The 22500-nt window shown below is 46.9% G+C and overlaps 2 protein-coding genes across 6 annotated transcripts in view; one reads left to right on the top strand and one right to left on the bottom strand.

Annotated features, from left to right (window-relative positions):
* LOC131473677 (inactive ubiquitin carboxyl-terminal hydrolase 54-like) overlaps positions 1-19044 on the top strand; it is a 35736-nt gene extending 16692 nt beyond the window's left edge. The window contains exons 3-22 of one of the 3 annotated variants that reach the window (XM_058651113.1): positions 975-1067; positions 1161-1295; positions 2327-2440; positions 2640-2722; positions 2867-2969; positions 3046-3192; positions 3261-3410; positions 7285-7453; positions 7705-7899; positions 8350-8484; positions 9793-10441; positions 11975-12090; positions 12170-12337; positions 12509-12628; positions 13079-13235; positions 13538-14199; positions 14784-14863; positions 14940-15056; positions 16721-16895; positions 17232-19044. In XM_058651113.1, coding sequence (XP_058507096.1) covers positions 975-1067; positions 1161-1295; positions 2327-2440; positions 2640-2722; positions 2867-2969; positions 3046-3192; positions 3261-3410; positions 7285-7453; positions 7705-7899; positions 8350-8484; positions 9793-10441; positions 11975-12090; positions 12170-12337; positions 12509-12628; positions 13079-13235; positions 13538-14199; positions 14784-14863; positions 14940-15056; positions 16721-16895; positions 17232-17761 — 4098 coding nt within the window. In that variant the 3' untranslated portion in view covers positions 17762-19044. The remainder of the gene's footprint in view (positions 1-974; positions 1068-1160; positions 1296-2326; positions 2441-2639; positions 2723-2866; positions 2970-3045; positions 3193-3260; positions 3411-7284; positions 7454-7704; positions 7900-8349; positions 8485-9792; positions 10442-11974; positions 12091-12169; positions 12338-12508; positions 12629-13078; positions 13236-13537; positions 14200-14783; positions 14864-14939; positions 15057-16720; positions 16896-17231) is intronic. The other 2 variants (XM_058651114.1, XM_058651115.1) reach the window with 2 other exon arrangements.
* A 353-nt stretch (positions 19045-19397) lies between these two features.
* The window catches only part of mmrn2a (multimerin 2a), a 13221-nt gene continuing 10118 nt past the window's right edge, over positions 19398-22500 (bottom strand). For all 3 annotated transcript variants that reach the window (XM_058651116.1, XM_058651117.1, XM_058651118.1), the window contains 4 exons: positions 21876-22340; positions 21357-21720; positions 20754-21284; positions 19398-20663 (listed from right to left, as the gene is read on the bottom strand). In XM_058651116.1, the coding sequence (XP_058507099.1) occupies positions 20278-20663; positions 20754-21284; positions 21357-21720; positions 21876-22340 (1746 nt within the window). In that variant the 3' untranslated portion in view covers positions 19398-20277. The remainder of the gene's footprint in view (positions 20664-20753; positions 21285-21356; positions 21721-21875; positions 22341-22500) is intronic.

Here is a 22500-nt window from a genome sequence, read left to right as displayed (position 1 = left end):
ACTGTGACACACAAACACACAGACTGTGACACACATACTGTGACACAGACACATACTGTGATACACACTCTGTGACACACACATACTGTGTGACACACACACACACTGTGACACAGACACACACACACATACTGTGACACAGACACTGTGACACGCTAACACATACTGTGACACACACACACATACTGTGACACACACACACTGTGACACACACACATACTGTGTGACACACACACTGTGACACAGACACACACACACTGTGACACGCTAACACATACTGTGACACACACACCTAACTGTGACACACAAACACACACACTGTGACACACACACACACTGTGACACAGACACATACCATGACACACACTGTGACACACACACACAGACACATACTGTGACACACACACCTAACTGTGACACACAAACACACACACTGTGACACACACACACACTGTGACACAGACACATACCATGACACACACTGTGACACACACACACAGACACATACTGTGACACACACACCTAACTGTGACACACAAACACACACACTGTGACACACACACACAGACACATACTGTGACACACACACACATTCTGTGTGACACACACACACACACACACTGTGACACAGACACACACACACATACTGTGACACACACACACACACCCCCATTACACCAGACTCCTGTAGTTGTTAGAGATTAACCCACGTGTTTAGGATTAATAAGTCATATGAAGTGATCTACAGTTCGTCTCTTCCTGTGACGACAGTCTGATCAATCATCACATAGTTACCTACTCGGCACACGTTTGGAACCTTGCCGGAGCAGGTACTAAAACCAGTACCTGGTACCAGGTGACTATGCTAGTCGAAATGCTACTTAAACTGTACCGTGGCGTGGTGGAAATGCACCATTAGTCTGCTCTGTGATTGACAGCCTGATTCTCTTTGATGTTCTGTGACGTGGTCTCAGGTCCTGTGGCACCTCGACATCTTCCGGCGCAGTTTCCGTCAGCTGACGACTCACAGGTGCATGGACGACTCGTGCATCTTCTGTGCTCTGAAGGTGAGAATCACACTGAACTGTGTCAATCTGATCCTGGACCACTTTACTTTTGTCTGACCTTCTGACCTTCTGACCTTCTGGTGGTGTGTCCAGAGCATCTTTGCTCAGTTTCAATACAGCAGTGAGAAGGTCTTACCGTCTGACGCTCTCCGCAGAGCGCTCGCCAAAACCTTCCAGGACAAGCAGAGGTTTCAGCTCGGCATCATGGACGACGCTGCAGAGTGCTTTGTAAGAGACGCACACACACACACTGACACAGACACACATACACACTGACACAGACACACATACACACTGACACAGACACACACACACTGACACAGACAGACACACACACACTGACACAGACACACACACACTGACACAGACACACCAGAACTACCCCTTGAGTTTTGACCTTCCCTCTTCACTTCACTCTTCACTTCCCTCTTCACTTCCTTCTTCACTTCACTCTTCACTTCCCTCTTCACTTCCTTCTTCACTTCCCTCTTCACTTCCTTCTTCTCTTCCCTCTTCACTTCACTCTTCACTTCCCTCTTCTCTTCCCTCTTCACTTCACTCTTCACTTCCCTCTTCACTTCCTTCTTCACTTCCCTCTTCACTTCCCTCTTCACTTCACTCTTCACTTCCTTCTTCACTTCCCTCTTCACTTCCCTCTTCACTTCCTTCTTCACTTCCCTCTTCACTTCCCTCTTCACTTCCTTCTTCACTTCCCTCTTCACTTCCTTCACTTCCCTCTTCACTTCCCTCTTCACTTCCTTCTTCACTTCCTTCTTCACTTCCTTCACTTCACTCTTCACTTCCTTCTTCACTTCCCTCTTCACTTCCCTCTTCACTTCCCTCTTCACTTCCTTCTTCACTTCCCTCTTCACTTCCCTCTTCACTTCCTTCTTCACTTCCCTCTTCACTTCCCTCTTCACTTCCTTATTCACTTCCTTCTTCACTTCCCTCTTCACTTCCTTCTTCACTTCCCTCTACACTTCCTTCTTCACTTCCCTCTTCACTTCCTTCTTCACTTCCCTCTTCACTTCCTTCTTCACTTCCCTCTTCACTTCCTTCTTCACTTCCCTCTTCACTTCCTTCTTCACTTCCTTCACTTCCCTCTTCACTTCCTTCTTCACTTCCCTCTTCACTTCCCTCTTCACTTCCCTCTTCACTTCCTTCTTCACTTCCCTCTTCACTTCCCTCTTCACTTCCTTCTTCACTTCCCTCTTCACTTCCTTCTTCACTTCCCTCTACACTTCCTTCTTCACTTGCAGGAGAACATCTTGATGAGGATTCACTTCCACATTTCAGACGAGAGCAGTGAAGACATCTGCACGGCCCGACACTGCATCTCCCACCAGAAGTTTGCCATGACGCTCTTTGAACAGGTGAGGGCGCTGTTGTGGTTGTGTCTTTGGCTCCTCCTCCTCCTCCTCCATGTGTGATGTTTGTGTTAGAAAATGTTTTACTACTTTTCTCGCTGTATTTCCTTCACACTCTCAGTTTGACATCAGTGTCAGTGCGTCCCTGACCTCTGACCTCTGACCTCGTCCCTGACCACTGTGTGTGTGTGTGTGTGTGTGTCAGTGTGTGTGCAGCAGCTGTGGAGCTTCCTCAGATCCTCTGCCCTTCATTCAGATGGTTCACTACATCTCCACCACCTCTCTGTGGTAAGTCTACAAAACACTGATACACCAGAGGATGTGTGTGTGTGTGTGTGTGTGTGTGTCTGTGTGTGTGTCTGTGTGTCTCTTGTTTCTGTTAACACTGCAACATCACTTCTCCTCCTCTCCTCCTCCTCTCCTCCTCCTCAGTAACCAGGCAGTGAAGATGTTGGAGTCGAGGGAGAAGGCGACTCCCAGCATGTTTGGGGAGCTGCTGAGAAACGCCAGTATGGGAGATCTGCGGAAGTGTCCTGTAAGATTCTCTGGTTCTCTGCTTTGTTGTGTGTTGTGGTTTGAATGTCAGTGTGAAGGTCACTGTTGCTCCTCAGAGTCAGTGTGGTCAGCAGCTCAGAATGGCTCGCGTGCTCCTCAACAGTCCAGAGATCATCACCATCGGCCTGGTGTGGGATTCAGATCACTCTGACCTGGCTGAGGATGTCATCCACACCCTGGGAACCTGCCTCCACCTGGGAGACGTAAGAACAACAAGAACCACAGGAAATGTCCTGATAATAGAAGACACTGACCTGTTTCCTGTGTGCAGCTGTTTTACAGGGTGACCGAGGAGAAGGCCCGTCAGTCAGAGCTCTACCTGGTGGGCATGGTGTGTTACTACGGCAAACATTACTCCACCTTCTTCTTCCAGACAAAGATCCGACGATGGATGTATTTTGACGACGCTCATGTCAAAGAGGTAAAACTCACATTTAACCTGTCACACATTTAATCTGTCATTTAATCTGTCATTTCATCCGTCAAACATTTAACCTGTCAAACATTTAATCTGTAATTTAATCCGTCAAACATTTAACCTGTCACACATTCAATCTGTCATTTAACCTGTCACACATTTAATCTGTCATTTAACCTGTCAAATTTTTAATCTGTGAACATTTAATCTTTCACACATTTAATCTGTCAAAAATTTAATCCATCATTTAATCTGTCAAACATTTAATCTGTGAACATTTAATCTGTCACACATTGAATCCGTTTAATCTGTGAACATTAAATCTGTCAAACATTTAATCTGTGAACATTTAATCTGTCACACATTTAATCCGTTTAACCTGTCAAACATTTAATCTGTTAAATATTTAATCTGTCAGCAACAATTAAAAATCATTACCATTTCACCGTCACGTCTGCGAGCGCCTGTGCTGGATTAGTGAGTAAAGTTTATTTTCACAGATATAAATCACAAAGTGCTTTCAAATAAAAATAAACACAATAAATATTCAAAGACATAAAAACCTTTTTTTTTTTTTTTAAAGGAATCCACACAATTATTTACATCATGAGTTTTTGATCCACTGATATTTGAACTTTAACTTCTGACTTACAAAATCCAAGCAAAGGACGTCGTCACCACAGACGAGTCCAGCATCTGTCTGTCTGTCTCTGTCTCTCTCTCTCGTGTCTGTCTCTGTGTCACACACACACACACACACACACACACACACACACACACACACACGCACGCTGTCCTCTGTCCTCAGTGGTTATGAAAACAAGGATATCCCTCTATTGTTAAATTGTCCAGCTGGACAGAAGCAGAGAAAAGGGTGTGGTTAGAACACATAAACACACATACACACACAGTGGACGGTCAGCAGTTAGTGGGAATGTTCCTTTAGAGAGGGGCAGAGCCGTGTGGACATGGATTAGAGACGAGGATTTGGAGGACAGAGAGCAAGGAACAGTTTTCTTTTCATCTGCTGCTTTTCAGGTGAAGGTGTTAATTCATCCTCACTTATTAGATTTGTTTAAAGTTATTTTCTGAATGTAGTTTGTGTTTGACTCAAGTCTTTACATGTTTAACTAAACTAAACTGCAGCTGTGATCCAGGTTTGATCTAGGTTTGATCTAGGTTTGATCCAGGTTTGATTCAGGTTTGATTCAGGTTTGATCCAGGTTTGATTCAGGATTGATCCAGGTTTGATCCAGGATTGATTCAGGTTTGATTCAGGATTGATCCAGGTTTGATCCAGGATTGATCCAGGTTTGATTCAGGATTGATTCAGGATCGGTCCAAGTTTTATCTGGGTTTGATTCAGGATTGATCCAGGTTTGATTCAGGATTGATTCAGGATTGATCCAGGTTTGATCCAGGATTGATCCAGGTTTGATTCAGGATTGATTCAGGATTGATCCAAGTTTTATCTGGGTTTGATTCAGGATTGATCCAGGTTTGATTCAGGATTGATCTAGGTTTTATCTGGGTTTGATTCAGGATTGATCCAGGTTTGATCCAGGATTGATCCAGGATTGATTCAGGATTGATTCAGGATTGAGCCAGGTTTTATCTGGGTTTGATTCAGGATTGATCCAGTTTATATTGTCATTGAAGAAACTGGTTTTAATGATTTAAAAAAAAGAACTGGTTAATTATCTAGTTGACAAATTTACTAATCGATTATTAATCAATGAAACGCAGAATCTGTTTATATTTCACCTTTATTTTGTTTTTACTGTTCATTCACTCATTCACCCACACACTCACATCTATGCAAGACTTTACTATCTCACCTGGGGTTAAGTGTTTTGCCCAAGGACAAGTGGATTTGGGAATCAAACCCACGACCTTCCTGTTGAAAGACGACTTGCTCTGAGTCATCGTGGCTGTATGACAGATCTCAGGTGGCAGCAATAACGTCCGGGTGTCGGTCAGGACACTGTTATACTGTTTTGATGAGTGCATTAAGAAGAGGCAGAGTCCTTCACTACAGTACAAGATCTGTGTGAGGGTGTGTGGTTGCTGCAATACAAGCACAACACAATACTGACTTATTAGAAAAGAAAGTACAACTAAATGATGTTGTCTATGTACAGTGCCTTGAGATAATGTATGTTATGATTTGGCGCTATACAAATCAAATTGAATTGAATTGAATTGAACTAATCAATTATCAACACATAAACAGGGATTAACAATACAGCAACGTGGACTTCTCTGATTGTTGCTAGTTAGCAGCTAGCTCCATGTCACTCATTAGTGATTAATTAGTCCTCACACCACAAACAAGATAGAAAAAAACAACTGCCAGGTCATCAACAGACCCATAGACAAACACTAACAAAATGCAACACACAAGCAAAACATCGCAACTAACGGCTTCATGGACGCACACACCATAGAGATCGTTCAGCAGACGCTCTGAGCAGCATCAACGGTGCGTTCAAGGACCTCAGCAGGGTGGGAATTCCCATGTATGGTGATTAGGGAAGCACACAAAGATGTATGATCTTTTGTACAGTGGCCCTGATGATGATGATGGTGGTGATGATGATGATTATGATGATGGTGATGGTGGTGACGATGGTGGTGATGGTGGTGATGGTGGTGATGACGATGGTGGTGATCATGATTATGATGGTGGTGATGATGTGACGGTGATGATGGTGGTGATGATGATGGTGAGGATGATGATGATGAATATGAATATGATGGTGGTGATGGTGGTGATGATGATTATGATGGTGGTGATGACGATGGTGGTGATCATGATTATGATGGTGGTGATGATGTGACGGTGATGATGATTATGATGGTGATGGTGAGGATGATGATGATGAATATGATGGTGGTGATGATGATTATGATGGTGGTGATGACGATGGTGGTGATCATGATTATGATGGTGGTGATGATGTGACGGTGATGATGGTGGTGATGATGATGATTATGATGATGGTGGTGATGATGATGATTATGATGATGGTGATGGTGGTGATGATGGTGGTGACGATGGTGGTGATGGTGGTGATGACGATGGTGGTGATCATGATTATGATGGTGGTGATGATGTGACGGTGATGATGATTATGATGGTGATGGTGAGGATGATGATGATGATGATGAATATGAATATGATGGTGGTGATGGTGGTGATGATGATTATGATGGTGGTGATGACGATGGTGGTGATCATGATTATGATGGTGGTGATGATGTGACGGTGATGATGATTATGATGGTGATGGTGAGGATGATGATGATGAATATGAATATGATGGTGGTGATGGTGGTGATGATGATTATGATGGTGGTGATGACGATGGTGGTGATCATGATTATGATGGTGGTGATGGTGGTGATGATGATTATGATGGTGATGGTGAGGATGATGATGATGAATATGAATATGATGGTGGTGATGGTGGTGATGACGATGGTGGTGATGATGATTATGATGGTGGTGATGACGATGGTGATGATGGTGGTGATCATGATTATGATGGTGGTGATGACGATGGTGACGGTGATGATGATTATGATAATGGTGGTGACGATGGTGACGGTGATGATGATGATGATGGTGACGATGATGATGATGGTGATGACGATGGTGGTGATGATGATGTGACGGTGATGATGATTATGATGATGGTGGTGATGACGATGGTGGTGATGATGTGGTGGTGACGATGGTGACAGTGATGATGATGATGATGGTGGTGATAATGGTGATGATGATGGTGGTGGTTGTGGTGACGATGGTGACGGTGATGATGATGATGATGATTATGGTGTTTTTGTCATTGTCATCGTCCTCCTCTGTCCTCAGATTGGTCCCAAATGGAAGGACGTGGTGTCTCGCTGCATTAAAGGACATTACCAGCCTCTGCTGCTGCTCTATGCTGACCCCCAGGGGACACCAGTGTCAGTGCAGGACCTGCCCCCCCACCTCCACCTGCACCACATCAACAAGGCCTGTTATGACAGTGAAGACTCGGGTAACTACAACACAACTAGGAGTCCTAGTAGTAGCACAACAGCAAACACTCAGGTAACTAAACCCGAGTTAGTACTAGTAGTAGTAGTAGTAGTAGTAGTTGTAGTTGTAGTTGTAGTTGTAGTAGTCATAGTATTAGTACTGCGACAGACGAGGCAGAAGTACTGGCTCAGATGTACATGGAGTCGTCTGTTGTGTAGCATCATTGTATCAGCACAGACGATACTCACCTGGCTCCTCCCCCTTGGCCAGGCCGTGAGCCGTCAATCTCCAGCGACACTCGCACCGACTCGTCCGTGGAGAGCTCCTCATGCCGACAGTCCTCGCTCTCTCACGATGAGTCGCTGGCCGCTCGCTGCTCGTCTGACTCCCAGGGAACCGCCATCTGCACCGGGCGCCAGCTGCACCCCCCGCTACACGCCTCGCTCTGCAGCCTGGAGGCCATAGGTGAGTCTGATCACACCGTTAAAGGGATAGTTCAAGTTTTTGATGTGTGGTCGAACGAGGAAAAACAGGTTTAGAGAAAATTTAGGATTCTGATATCTGTGTCACATGATCATGTCTTTATCTCACTGTCAAACTGATGTTTGTAAACCACACACACACACACTCAAACAGTGTCTGAAATCCAACGATCAGATTGACCTCAGTGACACAAAGTGACCACAGGAGGCAGCAGAGGAGCAGCAGCTCCGGTGTGTGAGAGTGAGTGGTTTACAAACTGACACAAACCTCTAACTACTGCACTTTAAATCATCTGAACTGTCCCTTTAACAGCATGGTTTTCACTGCTTCATGTTGTCTCACCATGTCATAAGCAGGGTTCAGCCAGTCATGCTCCACGCAGCTTCTTTTGCTTGGCTGTGTTTGACTTGCCGTTGTCTTCTCGTTGCTAAGGCCAGGCGACAAACTCTGAGCAGCACCCGTCTCTGAAGAAGGGAGGCGGGGCCAGGGATAGGAGGCGGAGCTCTAGCTACACCCGGCGATCTAAACCCGACAACGAAGCCTCGTCAGCTGGTTACCACAGCGAGGGTAGGCGGAGCCAGGCCAATCACAGGACAGAGAGGGACATGTTAGACACGTGACACACTTAAACTGAGCATAACCAACTAGTTATTCACTTAACTAGTTGGTTACACAACTATTACTAATTGTGTAAGTAATAGTTAGTTCTATGGTTCAGTCACTTTAAGTCTCCCACGTTTGTAGCAGCTTCTCTATGATTTTTATGCTTTGACCTCTAGGGGGCAGCGTCTCAAAGAAGGGACATAAAACTGGAAATGAGCCTTTAGTTTCAAATCACTTTGATTTTTCATCTTCACTCAGTTTGATTTAAATGTTTGTCGTCGTCTTTATTCACTTTTTCTTCTTCACTCTTTTTTTTACTTTAACACGCACACACACACACTCTCACTCACACACACACACTCTCACACACACACTCACTCACACACACACACACTCTCACTCACACACACACACTCACACACACACTCACTCACACACACACACACTCTCACTCACACACACACACTCTCACACACACTCTCACTCACACACACACTCTCACACACACACTCACTCACGCACACACACACTCTCACTCACACACACACACTCTCACACACACACTCACTCACACACACACACACACACAATCTCACGCACACACACACACACACACAATCTCACACACACACACTCTCACGCACACAATCTCATGCACACACCCACTCTCTTACACACACACTCTCTCACGCACACACGCACATACTCTCACACACACACACACACACTCTCTCACGCACGCACGCACACACGCACACACTCTCACACACACACACACTCTCACTCTCACACACACACTCTCACACACACTCTCTCTCACACACACACACTCTCACACACACACACTCTCTCACGAACACACTCTCACACGAACACACTCTCACACACACACACGCACACTCTCACGAACACACACACACTCTCTCTCTCACACACACACTCTCACACACACACACACACACTCTCACGAACACACACACACTCTCACGAACACACTCTCACACACGCACACACTCTCACGAACACACTCTCTCACACACACGCACACACACACTCTCACACACACACACTCTCTCAGGAACACACTCTCACACACACGCACACACACTCTCTCTCTCACACACTCACACACACTCTCTCACGAACACACTCTCTCACGAACACACTCTCACACACACGCACACACACTCTCTCTCTCACACACTCACACACACTCTCTCACGAACACACTCTCTCACGAACACACTCTCACACACACGCACACACACACAGGAGAGTCGTTGAAAGAGCAGCAGGTTCTTCGTCAGCATCTGAAACCGTCTTCGTCCTCCTCATCCTCGACCAGTCGTCTCAGAGACTTCAGAGAGACGATGAGCAACATCCTCCACAGCCGGACACTGTCCTCGTCCTCGTCTTTACCTGCCGCCGTCCTCTCCTCTGAAATTACCTCCTCCTCCTCCTCCCAGCATCACCACCATGCTCCTCCCTCCTCCTCCTCCTCTCATAACCCTCACCACTGTGAGGCAGAGTCCTCTGAAGGGACAGGGTCAGGGAGGTTCCGTCCAGCGTGGAAGCCCAGGAGAGAAGTCCTCAACATCGACAGCATCTTCACCCGTGAAAGACGACGTCAGGCAGGATACAGTCCACTCGCTGCAGCCGCCGCCACCGCTGCAGCCCTTCCTGACGACTGTAGAGACTTCTCGGCTCAACAGGAGGCGCTGTCTCTGAGGACAGGGACCTCCTGGACTCTGCCCGCTGTCTCGAGCAGCCACAGAGCAGCAGGAGGAGGAGCTGCAGAGCTGCCTCCTCTTGCTCCGCCCCCTCCTCCTCCCAGACTCATCCAGAGGATGGAGAGTGGATATGAGAGCAGCGAGAGGAACAGCAACAGTCCCATCAGTGTGGACCTGAAACTGGGAGACAGGTGAGCTCATGCACGCATGCACCGCACACGCACACACACACACACACACATACATATATATACGTGCGCACACACACACACACACACACATATATAAACGCGCACACACACATATACACACATATATATATACGCGCACACACACACACACACATATACAAAACCGAACAGACAGCGTAACCTGGAGAGGATCTGTTTTGGAACCCTGTCCTCTAGCTACTGGGGTCCCTCAGGGTCCTGTCTTGGGCCCTCTCCTCTTCTCTCTGTACACCAACTCTCTAGGTTCTGTTATTCTCTCTCATGGTTTTTCCTATCACAGCTACGCCGATGACACCCAACTCATCCTCTCTTTTCCCAGCTCCGACACACATGTAGCAGAACGGATCTCCGCTTGTCTGACCGACATCTCTCAGTGGATGTCTGACCATCACCTGAAACTCAATCTCGACAAGACTGAGTTTCTTTTTCTCCCACCACAGACCTAACCATCACCCTCCACAACTCTGTGGTAACTCCCTCTCATACTGTAAGGAACCTGGGTGTGACCCTTGATGACCATCTCTCCCTCACTGACAACATTGCTGCAACAGCTCGATCTTGCAGATGCATGTTGCACAACATCAGAAGGATACGGCCTCTTCTAACCCAGAAGGTGGCTCAGGTTCTGGTCCAGGTTCTGGTCCAGGCTCTTGTCATCTCATGCTTGGACTACTGCACCTCCCTCCTGGCTGGTCTCCCTGCGTGTGCCATACGACCTCTGCAGCTCATCCAGAATGCAGCAGCTCGACTGGTCTTCAACTGACCAAAGTTCTCCCACACTACACCGCTCCTCCACTCCTTCGCTGGCTTCCTGTAGCTGCTCGCGTCCGCTTCAAGACTCTATTGTTTGTGTTCCATGCTACAAACGGATCCGGTCCAGCCTACATCCAGGACATGATCAAAACCTACACCCCAGCCCATCCACTCCGCTCTGCATTGGCAAATCGGCGTGCTGCCCCCTCACTGAGAGGATCGCAGAGGCACTCTCTGTCCTGGTGGTGGAACGAGCTCCTCATCGACATCCAGACAACAGAAAGTGTCCACAGCTTCAGCCGCAGACTGAAAACACGTCTCTTTAGACTCTAGTTTGACTGACTTACTTCTAACTCTTGTTTGTACACAAATGTTGAAATGTGAGTCGCTCTGGATAAAAACGTCTGCTACATGACATGGAATGGAACACACACACACACACACACACACACAAACGATAACAATGATTATTATCATAATAATAGTGTTTTTGATCAGATTATGACTCCACCTCTTTTTTCCATGGAACAAAAATTGTGCGTGTGTGTGTGTGTGTGTGTCACTGACTTTGATCAGTTGTGTACAGCTGTTTTTTACTTCCTGTTCAGGGACCACAGACGAAGATGAGCTCATATCAAACAAAGCTGCACAGTCTCTGTGAAGTAAACATCTCTCCTCTCCTCTCCTCTCCTCTCCTCTCCTCTCCTCTCCTCTCCTCTCCTCTCCTCTCCTCGTCTTCAGGGAGTGTGCTGTGAAGAAGATCTCCTCCTCCTCTGGACCATCGTGGAGGAACCTGAGGTCGAAGAGCAGCAGTGCTCTGCTGCAGGAGCTCAGCTCTACCAGCAGAGAGAGCCATGGTACGACAGCTCATCACCTCATGACAGCAGCTCACTGTCGTGTTTCTGTTCCAAACACCTGTGTTTGTGTTTGTTGAAGCAGCGTCCCCTGCAGGCCGCACCGAGCTGGACCAGCTGCAGGAGGAGGTGCAGAGGAGAGCCAGGGAGGAGGAGCAACAACGACGCCAGGAGAAGGAGGATGAGGCGGAGCTCGGGTTCAACCCACAACCCAGCAAATACCTGGACCTGGACCAGCTGCAGATCCAGGGTAACACACACATACACAAACACACACACACACACACACACACACACACACACACACACTTTGATTTTAAGTCAAATGTGAGAAAATACATTTTACAGATTGAGTGTCTGTTATCACCAGCATCTCTAAGTGTGTGTGTGTGTGTGTGTGTGTGTGTGTGTGTGCATGCAGGTAAAGGCAGCAGCTTGGAGCGGTGTGTGTCGGAGGCGGAGCTTCTGTTGGACCAGTCCGTGCGTCTGGAGCAGGCGGGCGAGGTCGCTGCTGCTCTGTCAGCTATCAATGAAACAGTTTGTAAGCTCCTCCCACTGGCCCCAGACCCCGCCTTTACACACACACACACACACACACACACTGAGTGGAGACAATAAAACGAAAGAGAAGAAAAACTTGTGTTGAATAAACTTCATAAAATCTGGACTGTCCCTTTAACTCAGTTAGGTCACATTTAATGTTCTCATTCATCCATTCATCCATTGTCTACTTCTTTATCATCTACATGAGGATCATGTTCAGGTCTCACTCACTCACTTACACACACACACACACACACTCACTCATTCACTCTCTCACACACATTCATTCACTCACACACACACTCACTCACTCTCACACACACACACACTCACTCATTCACTCTCTCGCACACACACATTTTGCATGTAATCCTTATTTTTTTCTTTTCATTTGTTTTTGTTGTGTTTTTTTCTGTTCTTCATTTGTCGTCATGTGACCTGGCTGCAGCCAAACTGCGGCCTGTGGCGGCAGAGGGCGGAGCTAGTAGTCACAGACGGCTGCAGCGCTGCATGAGGAGAGCGCGTAGTCTGCAGCAGCGCCTCCTGCTGGAGGAGCAGCAGCAGCAGCGCCTCCTGCTGGAGGAGCAGGAACAGGAGGAGCCCAGGTACCACCACAGCCAATCAGAAGTCACAGTGGTTTCATTAATGTTCCAAATGTAAATGTTGCGTCGCCCCCTGGTGGACAGCTGATCACAGGTGTTCATGTACATTGATCCTGATCAATAATTGATGAATAACTGACGAATGAATGAATGAACACAGCTCAAAGTTTATTGATACATTGTTATTGATAAATGTGGAAATGATCATGTTCAACTTTCTGATCACTTTGGTTATTGTTAATTGACACGCCCACCCCCTCCCCCCCTCTCTCTCTCTCTCTCTCTCTCTCCCCCTCTCTCTACAGTGAAGAGCCTCTCTCGCTCCAAATACTTCTGACCCACAGAAAAGGCGATCGAGCTGTCAGTCAGGACCAGCAGTCCCCGCCTCTCCTTCCCCCAAAACCATTGTCGTCTGACCTCGCCTCTGTTGCTGTGGCCCCTCCCACTGGTGACAGCAGGACTGTGGGCCCCTGCTCTCTCAATGGAAAGCTCCGAAAATATGAAGCGCCGCCCACTCCACCTAACCCCATGTCTGCACAAGACCCACCCTCACCCAGGCCACACCCCCAAACCTTGTCATCTCTTGGCACCAGCATTGAGAGTCGTGTGTCCATAGTAGCTCCGCCCCCTGTCACATGTTTACACCTGGACACACCTGCTGATGATTTTCCTGTTCCCACTGACTCACTCTCTCAAGCCCCACCTCCTCTTACAAGCCAGTGGGGTCAAAGGTCATCTCCATCCCACAACCCTCACCCCAGAGCCGCCGCCCATCCCGTGGAGCGCTGGGCAGAAAATGTCAACAGATACTACAACACCCAGAATGCAGCAGGAGGAGCAGCAGCAGCGCCCCCTGGTGAGGAGGAGCTGTCAGAGTTGGACTCACTGTACCAGGCCAGTCTGCTGGCTCCCAGCATGCACCGGGGCAGCCGCAGACTCGCTCCTCAGACAAACGCCTACAAATCAGGTAAAAACTGCAGAGTGGAGGTCATGATGACATCATCACATCAATGCCCAGCCCCCTCATTAAACATGTACTGTAGAGGGGAGGGGCTTATAACAGCTACAAATCAGAAGTGATCTGAAACACAACATCAGTAAGCCTGAGTGAGTGTGTGTGTGTGTGTGTGTGTGTCTGTCTCTGTCTGTTTGTGTGTGAATGTGTCGGTGTGTCTGTGTGTGAGTGTGTGTGTGTGTGTCTCTCTGTCTGTTTGTGTGTGTGTGTGAATGTGTCGGTGTGTGTGTGTGTCTCTGTCTGTTTGTGTGAATGTGTCGGTGTGTCTGTGTGTGTGTGTGTCTCTCTGTCTGTTTGTGTGTGTGTGTGAATGTGTCGGTGTGAATGTGTCGGTGTGTGTGTGTGTCTCTGTCTGTTTGTGTGAATGTGTCGGTGTGTCTGTGTGTGAGTGTGTGTGTGTGTGTCTGTTTGTGTGTGAATGTGTCGGTGTGTGAGTGTGTCTGTGTGTGCGAGTGTGTGTGTGTGTCTGTCTGTGCGAGTGTGTGTGTGTGTGTCTGTCTGTTTGTGTGTGTGTGTCTGTCTGTTTGTGTGTGTAGGAGGTTCTGAACGCTCCAAAACACCAACAGCAGAGATGGAGAGAGTCGCCTACAGAACCGTGGTTCCACCTGTGCACAAGGTAACACTGGTTGGACACACCCTCTGTCAAACATTAAAGCCACGCCCATGTAACACAGGAAGTGTTGTGTTTACAGCCTCCACCTGGTGAAGACGAGAACTACAGCGCAGAAAACCTGCGACGCATCGCCCGAACTCTGAGTGGAACCATCATTGGGTCACGACCCAAACACATGGGTGTTTCCTACAGCTGTGTATGACACACACACCGACACACAATAACACACAGATACACAAAGACACAAAGACCAGTGTTGGGCGTCTTACTTTAAAAAAGTAATTAGTTATAGTTACAAATTACTTCTCCCAAAAAGTAATTGAGTTGGTAACTCAGTTACCAAATTGTAAAAGTAATTAGTTACTTAGCAAAGTAACTGACATTATTTTTTATGTTCTATAACGTTCTTTAACATCCTATATGTCAAAGATGTTTATAATACCTGAATGAAGAATAACAATCCTATGTACAGTATTTTAGAACATTTGGTATTTATTTGAACTTTGAATTGAAGGGCACAACTGACACACAAATGTTAACTTGGGTAAAGAGAAACAAAGGAAACATGTGGCCTTTCACTAGTGCAAATCTCTGTATCTGTATACCATTGCACAATAAGCAGGGCACTATCCAACTCTTAAATATTCAGTAAAGTAAAATAAACAATATTCACACACTTTGCATTCAAGTACTAAACCAATACACACAAATGTTTCATTAAGTTAGAGTTGCTCGAGGTTGACGTGGACAAACTCCTTTTCCCCGGACATAGTGTGCACGTTGTAATGTTTAAGGCTACTGACTTTTATTTTGATACACCGGAAATAGGAAGTACGTCATGACATGCTAGGATGTAAACAAACAATGAAGTGTGGCTAGCAGAAGCTCCCAAGGAAACTGCGTGTATCTGAATTTATTGACGACATAACAAGTCACAACACACGTTACATATACATTCTTTCCTTTTACTTCGGTAAGAGAGAAGTAGTGTCGATATTCCCACTTAAAAAACGCTACGCCTCCCCGGCTCGTCGCCATTGTCTCTGTCTTAGCGCGCACAGTGAGACAGCGTGAGCAGGACACCTGTCCACTCAGCCTATCATCGTCGCATTTGCAACGGTGTCGTCATCAATCATCTGCAGCCCTGCTCTCTCCTGGCAGCTGGTGTGTCAGACAGCCACACACCAGCTGCGCTTCATTCAACCCAATTGTAACACAAGTAACACAAGTAACACAAGTAACGCGTCACTTTACATTCTCAGTAACGGTAACAGCGTTGCAACGATAGGAAAAGTAATTCATTAGATTACTACGTTACTGAAAAAATAACGCCGTTAGTAACGCTGTTATACTTAAACGCCTTTACCCCCAACACTGGCAAAGACACACAATAACACACAGATACACAATAACACACAGATACACAATAACAAACAGATACACAAAGACACACAGATACAGAAAGACACACAATAACACACAGGTACACAAAGACACACAATAACACACAGATACACAAAGACACACAGATACACAAAGACACACAATAACACACAGGTACACAAAGACACACAATAACACACAGATACACAATAACTGACACAATAACACACACACAATAACAAACAGATACACAAAGACACACAGATACACAAAGACACACAATAACACACAGGTACACAAAGACACAATAACACACAGATACACAAAGACACACAATAACACACAGGTACACAAATACACACAATAACACGGAGATACACAATAACACACAGATACACAATAACACACAATAACAAGTTTTTTTAATCTCATTTTCTTTCAAATTTCTTCTTTGTTTTTCCCTTCTTCATCTTAAAGGAACCCTCTGGGCAGAACCTAGAGGGTATCGGACACACCCACCTTTACTCCTCCCTCCCCCGTCGCTCCAGCTCCTCCTCCCTGCACCACGGCCCCTCAACTCCTGCTCCACAGCGCCTCCTCCTGTCGACATCACAGCTCCACAGCTCAGGCTTCTCCACCTGGAGACGCACAGGTAACCAGCAGCACCATCAGAACCGCCCCCTCCTCTTGCCCCTCCCTCCTTCAGCCTCATTTATCAGCACAGTCACATGACAGAAGCTCCACCCCCAGATGAGACTCAGGACAGTTCATTTGACCATGACTCAGCATTTGTCATTAAATATTAATATTAAAAATCATAAGATTTTAAAGGGACAGTTCAGACTGAGAGCACCCCCTGTGTCTAGAAGCAGTACTTCATACAAGCACACAAAAAAACCTGAAGTATCCCTTTAAGAAGATATGTCAAGTTTCTATGAGATCATGTTTGACAAACTCTGCTCCTGCTCTTCCTCCTCTTCCTCGTCAGGAGTTGGACCGAGTGTCCAGTCTGACCGACATCAAACTCTCCTCTGGGGTCCAAAGGTCAACAGAGTTCTGCTGAGTCATGCTAAGCTGCCCCAGGATACTCGCCATGCTCCGCCTTCTTGCTCCTTGTCCTCCTCCCTCCCCAGACCCAGAGCATGCTCAAGCTCCGCCCTCCCTCCTGGTCCACAGAGTCTGTATGCCACACTGACACGCCCCCGCCGTTCCACCACGACTAACGGTCACCATGGTGAGGTCAGCAGGTCAGGTCACTGCCCTCGTCAGCAGCTCAGGTCGCCAGGTGAAGGCCCCGCCCAGCCTATGCGCCTGGACGTGCCCCCTGAGGGTGACTGGCGTCATGATGCTGAGTACAGTACTGTGAAGCCCCGCCCCTCCTGTGACCTCCGTGACTCTCTCCGCCGGCTCCCTCCTCCTCGGATCTGCTTGCTCTGTCGACAACTTCCTGCTGAGCTGCCACGCCCACTCTACTGTACCTGCAGCGCTGACGTGACTCAGCTCCGCCCACTCAGCTGATCTGACCTGAAGAGAAGATACGAGGAGTTCTGTGAAACGTGACGCGGTCAGAGCGCCTCCAGCTGCTGAGGACATTAAAAATACATCTGTTTAAGTCCATGATGTTAGGACATGAGGACGTCTTTGTCTCACTGTGAGACAAACGTTTGTAAACCACTCCCACAACAAAGTCCAGAGAGAAAATCAGTGATTTTAGGAGCTGCTGGTCCTCTGCTGCCTCGTGTGGTCACTTTGTGTCACTGAGTTTAGTCTAAATGAAATATTTCAAATGCTTAATTCTCTTAAATAAGATGTTATAGCTCAGTGATGAAAATCAGGGCTTTTCTCTGTGGACTTTGGTGTGGGAGAGTGAGCACTTTCAAAGTAACACAATGCAGGAGTCGCTCTCTGGCTCCCCCTACAGTTGTTCATAACAACGGTGGTGAAGTTGGGATCATGTGTTCAGAGCACGGATCTTTGCAGGGAATTGGTCCTGGAAAAGTCCTTGAATTTGATATGAACCAAGGTGTGGGAACCCTGATATACAAGCTAACATATACTGATATGTAACTTAAATATAAGTGATTTAACAAACCAAGAGATGACAAGTTAACTAGTTACACTAACTAGTCCAACAGAACCAGCTCGTCCTCCGCTCTTATTCTGCCACTGTCCTTAACCTTCTCAAAGATGAACACATGACTCCTCCCCCTCACTGTCACCTTGTTTACTTCCTTGTTGACAGTGAGGGGGAGGAGTCTAGCAGTTGTCACTTTAAATGATGTCCTGTATGTGTTGTTGGACACAGGAAGTCCTCACACCTCATCACAGGAAGTCCTGGTCATAAACTTCTGTTAATAGTCATGAGTCAATTAAACAGATTATAATCTGACTATACTCCAGAATTATAGGCCTAATCTACTATTCTACAGCAAAGTTTGCCTCCTTCTCTGTGAAGCCCCACCTTCTCTGTGAAGCCCCGCCTCCTCATCTCTGCTTTCTCTTTGTTTGAGGATTTTAGATGAATAGCTATGAGCTTTTTTTTTTTAAGGTTTGCAGCTTATATGTAGCATGGTGTTTTATTTTGGCTGAGTCGCTGAGTTATAATAACAACAATGATAATAATAATGATTATATGCTGATGTTTATTAAAGCAGTGACTCTGACTCCTCCCACCTGGTGCTCCAGGTGAGTTTAAACAAACACACCTGAAGTCTCTGCTCAGAATATACTTATATTTTCACTTAAAGGGATGAAGTAGAACATGAATAAATGAACATATACAATATATATATATATATATATATATAAGAAATGTAACTGTTTCATTTGTAAAATTGATATGTAGAAACGTTCATCTTTGTATTTTTCAGGTTTCACTTAAAACGTGTCAATCATTTTCTTTTTAAATTTTCATCCTTTGATTTGCTGTTTTATTATTTTTCTTCACTGTAGAGTCGACAAAGCTGAGGATTAAAATGTTTGAAGGAAAAGTTTCTGCTCTTTTAGATGATTATTATTATTATCATAAAATAAACCTGTGCAGATTAAAGGTTTTTAAACTACAAACTCGTTCAGATTATTTATATAAATATATACAGATGTGCAAAATATGTCAAAGATTCAACTACTGAAGAACTTCAACATTATTCCAAGACATTTTCATGTTAATCAAGTTTAATCTGAGATTAAAACAGATTACCAGTCTGATAAAAAGAAGGAAAATCATATAAATTGACATGTGATCAGTGAACTTTAAATATCATGTAAATCTCTGCTGCCACCATGTGGTGAGGATGTTTAGTTTAGACGTGTGAAACTGAGCTCAGTTAATTAAAAAAACTTGATTAAAATGATTTTATTTTCATTTGAGTGATTTAATATTGATTTGTAAAATCAAAAGAGTTCCAGCTCTTCCACTGGAGGCAGCACTGAGCAAAAACACCTGCTTTCATTTTGGATGTAAACACTTCAACGTTACTTTCTCTGAATGAAATCAGACGTTTGTTCTTAATGTTTGTTTTAAAAATTCAAAATTCAACTTTCCCAGTGGAAACACCCGAACCAGATAATCCAGAACCAGATAATCCAGAACCAGATAATCCCGAACCAGATAATCCCGAACCAGATAATCCATCATCAGATAATCCAGAACCAGATAATCCAGAACCAGATAATCCAGCATCTGATAATCCAATGAAATTGAGAGAAAAGGCTGTTCTTTTTTTAGTTTTGTCAGCTGTCAATCATAATTTGTCATAATTTAATCAATAATTAAAACCAAAGTGTAAAGAGAAAAAAAACCTTGGGGGGGCGCGACTTATGACAGTGCAGCCTGCCACCAGGGGGCGAGCTGTCTAAACATTTGTATTGTCCTCACATCTCCAGTCTAAGCTAGTTTAAGATAAACACCTCCGGACTAAACCGGTGGAGCAGAGGAAGAAGGGTTGATGGTTTGATTCCCGCTGGTTTGTGCTTCTGTCATCAAACAACATCGAGTTCTCCTCCTGTGCTCAGCTGAGTGTTCCACAGCGCCCTCAGGTGGTGCGATGCAGTAATAACCCAGTGAAGACGTTGTCCTCTGAATCCGCCCATGCCCCGCCCCTCAGTTCCAGCCATATCTCCTCCCCTTTCCTCAGCCGCAGGAGTGCCACAGATGTGGCTGGCCCCCCCGCTGCTGTCACATTCTGTCGGTTTAGAGACACTGAAACCCCGCCCACCTTCCTGAGGACCACATGGGCGGAGCCAGACTTTAGATTGAAGGTGAGGATGAAGACGTAGACCCCGTCCACTGGAGCAGTGAAGGTGCCGGTGTCGGAGTGAAAATGTCCTGGGTTCAGAGACGTGTCAAACATCACCGCGCTGTTTGAAATCCTCAGAGACGCCACAAACATCACGGAGTCTTCTGACAAAAGAGCGCCACCTGGAGAGAGAAGCAGGAACAACATGTGTGTCCTCTGGTTGTCCACATGTCCTTATCATGTGTCATGAGTGTTTTATGAAAGTCACTCACCAGGTAAATCCCTCCTGTTTCTATTGTTTCCTCTTCTTCCTGGCTCCTCCCCTCCTCCTCTGGCTCCTCCTCTCTTTCTCTCTTTCTTAGTTTTTTGGTTCTTCACCAGTTGCCACACTTGATCCAGATCCAGCGCTGCGTCTGATGCCACCAGGACGTCAGTGTTAGTGAAGACATTCTTGAAGACCCTCAGATGTTCCTCAAGGCCTCTCTTCAGCCATGTCACCTCCTCCTGCAGTTTGGACAGCACCTCCCTCTCCGTGGAGGAGCTGGGACAGGGACAGGGTTTGTCCTCCAGCTGCTTCACCTTCAGCTCCAGGTCCTGCACCATCTTTTCCAGGTTCCACAGATCACTGCCGTCTCCCTCATGCTCCGGACGCCTCTCGTCAGGGCGCAGGAAGAGCTGCTGCTCCCGGGCTGCTTCTTCGCTGTTGCTCCTCCTCCTCGTACCACCAGGAATCTGGTCATGGGGGAAGAGGAGGGAGGAGGAGAAGGAGGGTTGGTCAGCAGATGGCACCTCCTCCCGGCCTCCTGTGAACAGAAGCAGTCGTGTTTTCAGTGATTCTCAGCAGCAGAGGGCGCTCACAGCACTAATGGAAGTACCTGCTCTGCTGCTCAGCAGTGACGCGATGCTCAGGCTGTGTCCTCTCAGTTCCTCCTGCAGGTTCCTCAGCTGCTCCTTCAGGGCTGGGATGGACTGGGCCTCCTGGTCCTGGACCGGCCACTCCAGGAACTCCAGCACCTCTTCACCCAGGAGAAGCTCCAGCACGTCGCTGTGTCTGATGGCGTCTCTGAGCAGAGAGTCGAAGGAGCCGGACATTTTTTGCAGGTCCTTCCTCAGCTGCTCGTCGCTCCGCTTCAGAACGCTCACCTCGGCCACGCTGAGGCTCAGCTGCCTCACAGTCTGGTTCAGAGTCTGGCTCAGAGTCCAGCTCCTGGTCTGCTCCAACACCACAGACTCCTTCACCTACAGGGTCAGGGTCAGGGTCAGGGTTAGAGAGAGAGAGAGAGAGAGAGAGAGAGAGAGAGAGTGTGAGTGAGTGAGTGAGTGAGTGTCTGTGTGAGAGTCTGTGTGTGTGTGTGCGTGTGTGTGTGTGTGTGAGTGTGTGTGTGTTTTCATACCAGCTGAAGACCACGTTGAAGCGCCTCTACCGCCGGCTCCCAGTCATTGGCCCTGTCCCACTGCTCCACCCCTCCATCATCATCTGCTTCCAGGGCTAATCTGTTCTCATTGGCCAGGGCTGTCACATTGGCCACGCCCCTCTCCAGCTGAACCACGGCGGCGGTCAGTGCCTTGCAGTCACAGTCCGGGGCAGAGTGGTTGCGGTAGAGGGCGGTAAACAGGTAATCTATGTCCACGTCCACCTCCTGCAGGTGCTTGTTGTGCTGAGTCATGTTCCGTGTCAGCTCGTCCACCTTCTTCAGGACGCCCACCTTAGCCTCTTCCACCTCCAGACCCGTCTCCATGAACAGGACCTGACTGCGACGAGCAGTCTGGTTGATCAGCTTGTCCAGACCCGTCAGGTCAAACCTGAGTCTCTGGATGTTTCCTGAGGTCACGTCCACGTCCTCTGTCAGCCCGCCCACCTGCACCAGCCAATCACAGAGGAGCATTTAGTCACAAGAACATGAAGAGACTTTGTGTTTTTAGAAGGACAGAGGTCACAGGTCACTTTATTACGTACTGTAAAGTGACCAGTGACATGAACATGAACTGTCCCTTTAAAACAGGAGGACTAAGCTCCGC

This window comes from Solea solea, chromosome 15 (assembly GCF_958295425.1).
Source record: "Solea solea chromosome 15, fSolSol10.1, whole genome shotgun sequence".
NCBI lineage: Eukaryota > Metazoa > Chordata > Actinopteri > Pleuronectiformes > Soleidae > Solea > Solea solea.
The sequence above is the reverse complement of the archived record's forward strand: the minus strand, read 5'-3'. Positions and strand labels throughout refer to the sequence as shown.